This window comes from Vespula pensylvanica, chromosome 1 (genome assembly GCF_014466175.1).
Source record: "Vespula pensylvanica isolate Volc-1 chromosome 1, ASM1446617v1, whole genome shotgun sequence".
Taxonomy (NCBI): domain Eukaryota; kingdom Metazoa; phylum Arthropoda; class Insecta; order Hymenoptera; family Vespidae; genus Vespula; species Vespula pensylvanica.
The window spans coordinates 9,078,700-9,092,175 of record NC_057685.1 but is presented as its reverse complement, the minus strand read 5'-3'; the positions used below and the strand labels follow the sequence as shown (position 1 = coordinate 9,092,175).

The 13,476-nt window shown below is 39.4% G+C and overlaps 1 protein-coding gene across 2 annotated transcripts in view; it reads left to right on the top strand.

The window, feature by feature from the left end:
- Positions 1-13,476, top strand: part of LOC122636402 (inhibitory POU protein) — a 37,208-nt gene continuing 23,732 nt past the window's right edge. Inside the window, exon 1 of one of the 2 annotated variants that reach the window (XM_043827586.1) lies at positions 1-1,318. In XM_043827586.1, the coding sequence (XP_043683521.1) occupies positions 1,157-1,318 (162 nt within the window). In that variant the 5' untranslated portion in view covers positions 1-1,156. The remainder of the gene's footprint in view (positions 1,319-13,476) is intronic. The other variant, XM_043827592.1, reaches the window with a different exon arrangement.

Here is a 13,476-nt window from a genome sequence, read left to right as displayed (position 1 = left end):
GTTAGAAAGGCGGGGGTGTCGGATCGAAGAGGTGGATGCGAAGAGAGAAACGGGTGGTCGCGGTTAGCGACACCCATACGAAGGCAGGAAGAAAGATGGCCGACCAAGCGAAAGAGATTGGACGCATGCGCTAACGTTCCGAAGCTCCGCCTTCCGTTCGTCGTTGCGGTTTGACAACCCCTCGCTCTATCCCGTAGTCTTCATCCCACCACTACTGCCACCCGGAGTAAACCACCCCTTGGAGGAGCACCCTTCGCCCACTCCCACCCCCTCTCTGGAAGAGTTCATCCGCAGAGCACTCTTCGCCGGCCAGTCAGCGCCAAAAAGTGCGGAGCTCTAGGACAAGATCCACGTACGGTCCTGCGCGATCCAAGCCACGGTTTTATATGATTCGACCGGTGGCTTCCTTTCGAGTCAACATTCGCTGCTCTGCTGTGTTAACGTTGTTTTACGACTAAGTTAAAAAAATAAAAATAAATAAATAAAAAATCATTGTCGATCTTAATCAACGTTGAGGAATAACCGTGTTCACTCTCGAACACGAACGATCGATTTTTGAGATATACGCAGAGAGGGGAGAGGGACAGAGACAAAGAAAGAGAGAGAGAGAGAGAGAGAGAGAGACGATTGTTGTTCGGTGAAAAAAAAAGAGTGAAAATCCATCAAAGGAATCAACGAAGGAAAGGTGTCGCGAAGTATTTTTGTGACTGTTTCAATGATCGTGCTAGATCGTGGTGTGCATCATGCAGGGGTTTAAGTCAACGTCTCGGCAGACGTCGGCTCGGTTGGACGGACGAATTCGTTGATCGAGAATGCGGGACTTGACTACGTGACGAGGAAGAAGACGAAGAAGAAGAAAAAAATAAATAAAACAGTTTCAAAAACGATAGACGCTAAGAAGAGAGGAAGAAAAAAGACAGAGAGAGAGAGAGAGAGAGAGAGAGAGAGAGAGAGAGAGAGAAGGAATTCGGATTGTAGACTTTCGATCTCGGATTTTCTACAGATGCAAAGAATCCTTGGAAGACAATTGATGAGCGGCCGTCGGTGTTGGTGCGATCGTTTTCTCTCGAGCTGCCGCCGGTTTTAGGCCTAACGTGCGCGCGCGCGCGTGCGGTGTAGAGCGAATCGGTGAAAACCGATCACCGGCAGCGGCAGGATGATGTATTCGCCGGACAAGATGATGGGGAGCAAGGGACTCCATGGGGCACCGATTACCGCCCCTGGTTGTTTCCCTTCGGGCAGGTATTCTCCGCCACCATATCGTGCCGCGCCGGATCCCATGCCGCCGCCGCCGCGACGCTGTATGCCCAATCCCACGGTGAGTTTAGCAATCTTTTTCTTGCCTTTTAGTTTATTGTCATCGTTAAGTGTTGTGTTTTGTTTCTCGATAACATCATGCGTTTCAACGTCTACAGAAAGTGGGCTCCACCTGCAAATTTGTATCTTAACATTATACTATATAAATATTGTTTCTTGCGCTTGAGTTTCGAGAGACTTTCATGCAAGTTATTTCTCTTTTGTTGTATTTTTTTTTTTTTTATGTAAAGTCTTCTAACTTATTTTTTAACAAAGATTATAAGTATATGTATGTTCCTATGTAATCGTTGTTACATATATGATACTTTGAATAAGATAAATATCTGATTCTCAGGTATGTTTGATTTTCTTGTTAGAGGAACAATAAGGTGAATTCTTAATGAAGTTTAATAAAAAATGTGTTAATTGAACAAACGTTGCGTAAAATCAACGTAATAGTACAACTCAATTAGAGCATATTCTCAATAATTCTAAATGAAAGAGGTCACGTTTAATATACCCTTTTGGTACACGTTAATATCGCATTAAGAGAATGATCACGTTTCTTTGATCGCGTGTCGAGGAACATAGAGACGCGGTGTTTGTCCTCATCGAAACATTTGAAAAGGTGAAAGGAGCACATAGAAAAGTTTTTCTTTATTCTCTTCTGCATGGCACTTTCCCGCGTCACATAATTCACACGCTAGCTCACCCTTGGTTTTCTGCTCTTTCCATCCTCTATTCTTTCTCTTTAGGATTTGTAACGATCGATTTTCTTCGAGAACCAAGTTGTTTTCTTCCCTATTATTACACGTTTCATTCTTTATAAATAACATGCGTTCGACAAAACGTTATGGGTATGTATAAGAAAGATACTTATCGATGAGATAAGAGAATCGATCGTAACGGTCTCCAACCGATAGAAAGAGATAACTAACTTAAGTTATAAATGTCATTGTCTTTGATTGCTTTCCATTTTCAGTCGTTCATTTTAAGTCGTCTAAAGTGCCTTCTCCAAGAAAATCAAATCTGTCGAGACGATTATTTAAAATCATTCAGGATTGAAAGAGAATTCATAGATTATATCGTTTTTAACTTTAGCTCCGTAAGAATAAGAACAACGACATCCCATTAAGAAAGCATAAAAATCATCTTCCCTTGTAAAATAAATTTAATCGTGTGACATCGAACGTAGACTCGTAACGACTCCATAAATCTATTTGGCTTTTCTCTTCGACACGAGATCGGAGATCAGGGGAGGAACGTAAAAAGGTGGAGAACGACTTATCGTCGAGTGTTTTCCTAATGAAATATTCAAGGAAGTGCACGAGCTGAAGCGTGGTAACGAAGAAAGCCCTTTTTCGAAGGTACCTGCATACATGAGGAAACGAAAAAAAAAAAAAATGAAATAAAAGAAAAGGAAAGTGGTAGTAAAGTTCTCTATCTAAACAGAATCAATCGAAGTTCAGCAATTTTGTCGGTACGAAAGATATTTCTCGACGGATGGGAGAGAAAAAAGAAAGAAAAATAAAGAGAGAGAGAGAGAGAGAGAGAGAGAGAGAGAGAGAGAGAGAGAGAGAGATACACCCTTTGCTTCGAAAGATCAGCGACTCGAAACACATGAGGTTCCACAGAGAGTAACGTGCCCCGATGCGGAACCACCGTGCAGGACTACGATGTTCCTTTCTCTTTCTTCTTCTTTTCCTTCTCCCTCTTCGAACGTCGGAGACCTCCAGCAGGTCTTTAGTTTATTCATGTGACGTAATAGGATAAAAACCGTCGCTACGAGCTGAGTGCCTAGATGAGATTACAGCCGTACTGTTACGCCCGATAACGCGAATCCGACGTAATCGTTCTTTTCTTTGATTTTTCTCTTCGGTCCTTTTCATCGCTCTTCTTCTCCTTCTTCTCTTTGTCTCTCTCTCTCTCTCTCTCTCTTTCTTTTCTTCTGTGCTTTTAATTTTCCAATTCTCCCAAGGTTACTTTTTTATTAAATTAATTCGCACGTTAATCCTAATTGCGATGAAAATATGTAAAATTTCTTTCCCTATTTATCTTTAATCATTCGCAAACAAGGTTTCTTTTTCTTACCTTCGTAATATCTATTAATTATCCACACCCACGATAATTGATATTTTAGATCGATTATGTATTCATCGTTTGAATGATAATTATTCAAGAACCGATGAATATTACTCAGTATTTTTTCCGGTCTTTTACTTTTCCAAGCATGCGTACGGAATATCGATGATGGGAAAGATCCAGATTAATGAGAGGGCAATCATATTCTTTATTCTCATCACGTATTATCGTTTTTCATATTTTAGGGAGTTAATCGCTTGTTCGCAAATAAGTGTAGTTAAGTTATTCTTAGGCGTTACATTTATGCGACGATTAAAGTTATTCGTTTAGAAGACGCCGTCGATGATAAATTCTGTAAGATATTTAAGAATTCCCGTAAACGAGATTTATCCTTCAACATGCCGAGAACCGCGAGATAAGTTAGAAAATTCAATAAATTAAAATAGTGGAAGGAAAGTGGGCTCGTTAGTTAGTCGATATAAAAAGTAACGATGAAAAATAAAACGACGTATGTCGCGAGTCCTGGCTACTCCGATGAAGTGATTATCGATTGGCCCGTCTACCTTTACTGCGTCATCGCGAATTAAGCGTTGAAAGTAAACGCTCTTTCACAGTGGATCACATTAGTGGATCACGAAGTAACTATCGAAACATTTTTTTTTCGAGATGTCGAAAATGAAATCGTTATTTTATTCTTCTATAACTTCATTTTCTTTTGCCCGGGTTTAATAACAATTATATAATGTTAAAAGTGATAAATTATAAATTTATATTATCAATCATGAATATGAATTAACGATTAATTTTGTAATAAAAAAATGATAGATCGTAGCGATATATTATTAGTTTTTTTTTGTTTTATTCCCTCTTTTCTTTCTTTCTTAATGAACAATTTATCAGCGAAGAAATTTAAAAAAAGGAAGATGCATCGTCCGTGCAAATATTCGTTTCGTGAGTCTTCGCATGTTGACGCATATATTATTTATTTGACAAATTTCTATCGAGTGATCGTTTATTAATACTAAAGAACTGTAATCAATTTCGCGGCGGTTTAAATAAACATTTTAATTAAACGCGCGATGCTGCAAAATAATATAATTTCGAATTATTCAATGATTAAACAACAAACGAGGCATTAATGCGCATTGAATGGTCATCACTGTAACGACATGTAGCCGCCATAAATATATATGAAATCAATTAAAATTCTTGTACTCTCGCGGTCCATACGATACGTCACTGGGCAACTCATTAAAGAATCAACATTATCATAACGTTCGTATGCTAGCTTATTAATTTTAATCAACGTAACTGTTTTTACGTGAATTTTGAGAGGCAGACGTTGGCCGGTGCCAGACAATGAATGAAATAGTTTCGACGACATAATGAAATTTCGATAAAATATCCAAAAGCAATTACGCCGGTAACGACGATTTCCATTGTCATCTCGAATTCGAAATAATATCGGCTCTTATTTTAATTACGTGAAAATCGTCTTCCGACGAAAAGTTGATTGATCAAAGGACACTCATGAAATCTGTATTGTCCACGTATCATCGATTATTTCTCGTGAAGTAAAAAACAAAGATATTCTTTAGTATAAGAAGGACAAGGTAATTGAAAAATCTGAGTGAATCGTTACGTGTGTCATGACGATAGCGTTTCTTCGTTGGTCTTGCCGAGGTAGACGATAGGAAAGGCTAATTAACGTCGGTGGTATCCGATGGACCTGCACTTTATATGTATAACGAAAATGTAAAGGTGAGAGAGAGAGAGAGAGAGAGAGAGAGAGAGAGAGAGAGAGAGAGAGAGAGAGAGAGACAGAGAGAAAGAGAACCAACGTGTGTGTGTGTGTGTGTGTATTTGTATTCACTTGTGTTAGTATGTTATATGAACGTTAGGTCTCTTTTTGCGCGGGCGTACGAGTTGCTGGCCCACGCTGGGCCACGAGATTGCATAATCGATAATTTCTCCCGCCTACACCTGTGTCCCCGGCCGCAAGTGCACACCTGTGCACGGATAGAGAGAGAGAGAGAGAGAGAGAGAGAGAGAGAGAGAGAGAGAGAGAAAGGAAAAAAGAGAAATATAGTAAGACAAAAAAAGACTGAAACCCGACTTTCATCCGAGCTTATCTTTCGAATATTTATATCTTTCTCGATGGTCTTTTCCGACTTCTTCATGTTTCTATCCACGTCGAATGCATGACAAAAAGTATTCTTCGGTTCGAATTAACACACCTGTTATAACACAATTCTACTCAGCCTATTATACACTGATCGAAGGAAAAAAGAATCTTCGTTGAGACGAAAAGACTAACGTTAATAACGAAGCGACATTATCGAATATAGGTCGATTAAGTTTTCAATATCCGGTGATTTTTTACGTGTACTTCGAGACGAAGGACGATGAATTAATGACGTTCCGATCGTTTGTATCTCTCTCTCTCTCTATTTTTCTATAAAACGTTGATCTCTACAACGAAGAATTCTCAAGTTGGATAAGGGATATCGAAATATCGTTTGGCAGACGAAGCATATCGATTGGCGGAGGAAATAGAGATAGAAGGATTAAAATGAAAGGGAGAGAATGATGGTGGTACGTGATAAATGGGAATCGCTCGCTCTCTTTCTCTCTCTCTCTCTCTCTCCCTCTCTCCCTCTATTGCACATACACTCACATATATAAATACAGACACGCGGTACACGCGAGACACGTTGACGCCAACCGAAGTATTCGAGCATTTCCTTCTTTTCGCCAGTGAACTATGCGAACTACGTGGATACAGCATAGATCGTTCTACGACTTTACCACCAGAGACATCACGAAAGAAAGAGAGAGCAAGGAAAAGAGACGGAGACAGAGACAGAGAGACAGAGAGAAAGAGAGAGAGAGAGAGAGAGAGAGAGAGAGAGAGAGAGAGAAAGAGAGAGAGAGAAAGCTGCGTACGTGTCTACTACGTTACAACTATAGAATACCCGCGGTCGACCCCACACACGGGACGCTGGGGACACATAACGCTCCCCACTTACATCCAATCACTCCTGATTTATATTTACTACTCGCTTGGCCCCTTATTTATTGTCCTTCACGGAGACGCGCAGAACGGAAACGTTAATTTACACAAATTGAAAATAATGGAAGGCGTGAGAGAGAGAAAGAGAGAGAGAGAGAGAGAGAGAGAGAGAGAGAGAGAGAGAGAGAGGCAAGAATTTTCTTCTTCGTTTTCGTTTTCCTCTTTTAAGACAAGAGATCGCCCATTTCGATTTTTTTCTTAAAGTCTTTTATGCCCATGTCTCTCTTTCTTTCTCTCTGTCTATTTATTTCTTTCTTTATTTTTGATTGAGATCAATTCAGCATAGATTTCCTTTTCCGGAGAAAGAACGAGATTTGTCATTGGCTTAGACGTACGCTACGTTAAGCCCTTTCGAGGTATTAATTCTATAAGCCGATATTCGGAACGATAGTGCGGAACAGTTTCGTGCATAAATCAGTTCGACTGCTACTGTGACTTGCTAGCTCATAATGTATCAGATTTAATAAGTACCTTTGTCGATGGTTGAATTTAGTGAATCTGAATAGTGAATTTAGTCGATCGTTATCTGTTTCTGTTTTCATATAAAATTGTAACGATAGTTATATGATATGGAATCATGATTAAGACGACTGTAAAGGTACGATTAGGAAAGATAACGATAATGATTTTATGATCGCAGAGGAATTATGAAATTTTATTGAATTAGAAGGAATGTCGATATCTCGATTGCTTATTAGAATGTTCGTCGCTATGGTGGTCGGGTTTTCGTGCCGAGGTCGTATTAGTCTCGACGAGTTGGAGTATCTGGAGCGACACTAAAGTGCAGGTGGACGGAGGGATGGTTCAGGTTGGGGAAAGAAATAAGTGGTAGCGTGTGTTCGTTGGTGAAGAAGGGTCTTCGAGTGGTAGTCACTAACTAACACTGCTCTAGGAGGGTTAGAGAGAAAGAGAGAAAGAGAGAGATACAGAGAGAGTAGTCACGCACGATTATTCGTATATTGAGGGTGGATTGAGGCCAACGTTCATAATGTTTCTAATACATTTTTCTAAAACGAAATTTTGAACGCTAATTCGAAATTTATTAAACATTTTCAAGAAATAACATTTTGTCTTTCATGGCTAATTTTTAGATAAATTTGAAATAATTCAGATTATGATAACATGCGTTTATGTCGAATATACTGAATATTATTACAATAGTGATATAAACCTGAGTAACGGTATCGTGCCAGAAATATTTATTTTATATTTCAAATACGCCAGAAACCTATTTTTATTTTATACGAAAGAAAAAAGAGACAAAGAAAGAAGTTTCTTCGGAACGATACTTCGATGTTTTTTGTAGCAAATTTTCGCTTTAGAATCTTACTTTTACATCCGTCGCTATACTCTCGTCAGGAAGTGTTAGGCAACCGTAAAGTTTCAAACGCGGCTAGGTTTTACGACTGATTTGCGATCCGCGCAACGTCGAGTATACACACCATCGTAGAAGGTGTCCCGAACGACCCTTGTGGTATCCACCAAATGCCACGCAAAACCTCACGGTACGTAGACGTAGGATCACTGTATAGGGTTCTACGCCATGTTCTCTACGCCACACGGTAGCTTCGAGCATATACATAAATCTATGTACACCTGTACTCTATGTATAGGCTAACACATACATGTCTTTATGTGAACACACACGTTGCTGTTTGTACAAGTGTATATATATATATATATATACGTATACATATGTATGTTTTCTGGAATGATTATACATAGTGTTCTTTTCTGGTTCTATCGACCTTAACTCTTCTTCGAATATAATTTAATTTCGATATAATTTTAAAAATATGGTAAAAAAACTGAATTCGTTCTTGCGAAAGACAGAAATATTCGACGATAAACTCTAGGTGGAACAGGTTGTACGATCGAGAAGTTTCGCACAATAGTTTAGTTAGGGACAGGTGAATATATAGCATACAGTTAGTATACATATATACATACGTACGTACATACGTATTCGTCCATTGCAGGGTGTTTTCTTCTGGTACATATCGTGGCTCAGGGTAGTGCGTGGTTAGGGTAGAGGACGATGAAAAGGTGAACATCGCTTCCGCCGCGGTTTAACACTCTTATTATTATTTTTATTAGGGACCCCGCGATATATAATGCTATCAGCCCTTGCTGAGTGGGCGGGCACGCAGGAAATAAACCTAAGTGTATAATTACAATAATACTTACGGGGCTTTCCCTTCTCCATGCTTCTATCCCTTTTCTCTTTCCTTTTATATTTGTCTCTTTCTATCTCTTTCTCTCTCCCTCTTTCTATCTTCGTGGTTAAGCGCGTATACGAGCGTGTACCTGCGAACGATATATCGAAGGGTCGAGGACGACGACGAAGGACGACGAGTGGAACTTAACGAGTCCTAAATTTGTTAGGGTGCTACCCTTCCTCCTCACCCCGAGTCAAGATACACATTAGTGGGTGCTCACGGTGCAGCACTTTCACGAGGATTCAAGCTCTGAATATCGACTTCCGATTATGTTACCCAACCGACTAAACGTCCAGACGGGATACAATTGGTAATGAGGATAATTAATCGTTAATTTCTTCACTTAGACATTTTTTTATAATTCTTGTCGAGATTTATCAAGAAAAAAATAATTGTTTTATTTCTAAAAATTATTTCTTTTATCTCTTTCGTTTTTCTTTTTCTTTTTTTCGAAAAAACTCAATTATGATATACCGTTGAATAACGAGGACAAAATATGCGATGGTTTTCTTTAATTAATGTAGTTACAAGGGTTCGTCGGTCTGATAAACTACCGGTCAATCTCGATCATAAGAATTTAAGATAAATTATTCGAAATTGTGAGCACGAAGATTTCCAAGACGAAAAATTATTAATATTTAATAAGATATCTGAAATATCTCGAGATATCCGATATCTTCTATTCTCTTTCTCTCTCTTTCTCCCTTTTTTTTTATGTTGATGTCTTAAACGTGGTCCTCCAGCAGGAGGAATAAAAAAAGAATGGTTCGAGTACGTGTTCGGGATATCAGTATTCGGTTTGTAGGGAAACATCATCGCAAGAAAACAAGGAGGATCTTCATCCCTCTGTTCGAACTCCACCAGAACTTTGCAATTCTTCGTTTCAAGAGTTCACTCACGTCTAGTACTACTTAGGATATATGTATCTTCTTCCTATGTATACAAAGAACACATAACTTCGAACAGTTTGTGTTTCTTAATAATATTTACATATCGATCTTTCTTCGAAGACTAATCGTTGATCGATAATGTTTGAAAAAAAAGAATTAAACGATTATCTAAATTATTATATCAAATGAAACGTTAAAAAATTCTCGATTCGATCGATCTATCGAAATGAAAAAGAATTAAAAAAGATTCGTGATTTTGATTTGTTATCGACAGATCACGAAGATAATGTGTATAATATATTAACTTCGAAGATATAAGTCCGTGCCATTGGGAAGTACCGCTGTCAGCACTTCTTATGAAACAAGCGAATCAATTTTTGACGAGTAAGACCGATCGATTTGTTCCGCACGTCGCTAGAAGAAGCACTAAAAATACCCTCTTAACCAACAAGTCTTTGCTGGTTTGTTCACTGTGAATGTCCGTCTATGCATTATTCCTCTAGTCGCCGTACAGCCGGATCTGCAGAGACACTGTATCGTTCTTTTATCGCTTTTCGTTACTTTATTCCATTCTTTACCGATCTCTATGCAGATCGTCGGTTACGAGGATAAAGAATCGACGAATGCATTATTCTTTACGTTCTTTGAGAATAATCCTTATCGCATTTAGAAAAAACTTTTAGATACGTATATTTAAGTACTATATACGTATAGTGACGAAAATATTTTATTTAGACTAGTAACCTTGAAATACTCGTGAATTAAATCAAGCGATAATATTTATTTCGACGAATAAATAATATTTATTTGTATGTTCAGATATATTGTTAATGACTAAGAATGACACGTCTGCAACGAGTATTTCGTCGATGCTTTGATTATGTTTTACTCGCACATCTACTATTCACTTAAAATTTACTTATAAATCGTGAACCTAAACGGAAGCACGAGAATAACGTTCATAATATCGGTGTTACATTAGCGAAAGAACGCGTACTATGTATTATCGACAATATATAAAGCGAACTATACTGTATACATACAGTAATGGGCTCGTTTAACGCTTTACGCTGCTATTACTTCGACTTTTAAGGACAAGCTTGAGAATAGGGCTTTGTAGCTTTGAAATTATATATTAGCCAACCTAGTTTTGATCTTGATATCAGGAAAGATGGATTATTTTTCGATATTTATCTGTTTTATTTTATAAAAAAAAAAAAAAAAAAAAGAAAAAAGAAAGAAAAAGGAAAAAAAGATTACTATTTTCTTCCTGTGGGTCACTTGAAACAGTTCGAGTGAATTCATTTGGTCATAGGGGAGTAACAGAAACAGAGAGAAGCAATCACGGAATACACGAAGGGAGCCGGCCCTCATCAAAATCAAGAGTCTATTATTATGACCATATGTTTACGCCACGATTGTATCGTGACACACACGGCTTGCTACGAGAACACGTTAGGGCCAAACTAGATAGAAAGAAAGAAAGACAGAGAGAGAAAGAGGTTGCTTGTGCACCTGCTCGAACACGAGCACCTAGGAGGATATAATGCGTGGGTAGAACAAACATTCGCCTGTAGGATATGTGTCACTCTTCAAACAAGATGGCACACCAACGCCATCGTTTATCGTCGATCAGTCGAGTTCCTTGGCGAGTTTGTCCAAACGGTACGACATGTCTCTTAATTGAGTTTTTCTGATTTTCAATCGTTATTAGCGAGTATCTTCTTTGAGTAAATTGCACGATACGTGTTCATTCGTTCTTGCTTTTTCTTTTCTTGCTTCTCTTTTTTTCCTTCTTTTTGTTCTTGATCAAATCATCCTCGATACTTCTTTTTGTAATTCTTTCTCCCCTTCCTAAGTTTCTCAAGACGAGATCCTTGGCAGGCAACGAGAAGACGTCAGAGTAAATCAAATATTTCCCAGATCGGATTTCGATGTAACGTCGAACAAAATTAGCATCATTCACCGCAAGATTGAGGTACGATTTATCCGTCGAATCCTATATCGTTCGAGAGGCGTTCGAGTCATCCACTTTTGGAAACGATCTTAATGAAATTATCTTTGGGGCGAATTGCGAGGACAAATCGACGTTTCAATTTTCTTAATGCTCGGATCCGGCTCGATGGGAGATGCAATGGAAGAACCTTTGCGAGGACTATGTCAGTCCTTATACTTAAACGAGTTTTGGATATAGGAGAGTCCGAGAAAGAGAGAAGGAGAGAGAGAGAGAGAGAGAAAGAGAGAGGGTGAGCTACAGTTGGGTGTCAGTGGCACGCGCTGCCACGTGCGCGCCACGTGACCAAGCTGCTACATGCTATTTGCTCTCATCCTTCCTTAAGTGCATTACTACTGTTCCAATTACATGCCTCGTAAATTATCGCTCGTCCATTGGCCCTTCGTTGCTAGAGTATCGTGTTTCCGGCTCGTTTCCTACTCGATCGGTTCTCTTATCTCTCCGTCAAATTGTTTTCCCCTTTCTTTCCTTTGATAAGAATCGTCCAGTGAAGGTTTGTAATTCGATGAAAGTGCTCGCGGCTGATAGATATATACATAATAACGATGATCATGGAGAAGCGGGTATGCGATTTATGATAAATGACGAAAGAGAATAAAACGAAGACAGAAAGAAAAAGAAATAAATAAAAACTAGAAACATTTTATAGCTCGTTTTTCGAAGAACAAAGAGTTGAGAAGATCGATAAAGCCAGAACGCGGACGTTCTCGAATAGGACGATAGACGTGTTCGATAAAAACTGCTAAACCGAGACGTCCTTGACGATAGTTTTCCACCTTTTCCACGCGACTTGCTTAGCTTCCTTTTAATAATGCAGTGGTCTGTCTTCTTTGAGAAAATACGACGACCACTTCGGAACGAAGAGTCCGAATTTTTTTTTCACGGGAAATGGACGAATGTGCTTCGTGAAACGATCGCCTCGTCGTAGGATGAAACGTCCAAGATCGTCGACGTAAAACTCGTCTACCTTCTCTCTTTCTCTCTTTCTCTCTTGCTACATATATACGTATATGATATAATGTATATGTCTATGTATATAGGGCTACTAAGGTGGTTTTGAGGATGGCCCTATAAACTCCACGTGCCGTAACGTTCTAATGTGATCGGCTATAAAGATGATCCGGAAGATCAGAGAGAACTTGAGGGAGTGAAACAGAGATAGGAAGAAAGAGAAAGAGAGAAAGAAAGAGAGAGAGAGAGAGAGAAAGAGAGAGAGAGAGAGAGAGAGAGAGAGAGAGAGAAAGGGAGAAGGGGAAGACATAATTGCCTCGTTGGCAAAAGGCTGCTGGCGGAAAACAGTATAGCACAACGGAACATGCTAGTGGAGAACGGAGAACGAAAAAAATGGAGAACGATGAGGGGTCGACTTGCCTTTGAGGGGTTGAGATGAAGAGAGACAGAAAAAGTGAGAGAGAGGGAGAGACAGATAGAAGAAGAGAGATAGAAACACGAAGGAAGACGTAAATAGGGAGGAGAAGAGAAAGAGAGGGCTGGTTTAGGGAGGACGATGGTAGCAGAAAGAGATAGAAGGAGATAGTAAAAGAGATAGAGAGAAAAGAGAGAAAGAGAGAGGGACAGACAGACAGACAGACAGAGAGAGAGGGTGAGTCGAGTTTATTCCGAAGGGTGGCGTAGCTAGGTAGCTCGGAGGGAGCCGTGCGCGAGAGAGTCGACCCGGTCGAAGCGAACCTCCATTAGAGGAGGTCTCTTGCTATCGCTGTGTACGCCCGTTATAGCGGCAGTAGCAATGACGAGACTGCCTGTTAACCAGACGGGAGTTCGACCGCGTCAGAGACCATTTTTGACAGTCCGAATCACTTTCTCCTCTTCCACAATGTCGGCCTACTCGGTAAATGGGATAATGAAAATTGATGCGTCTATAGCGTCGAAAGTATTTTTTTA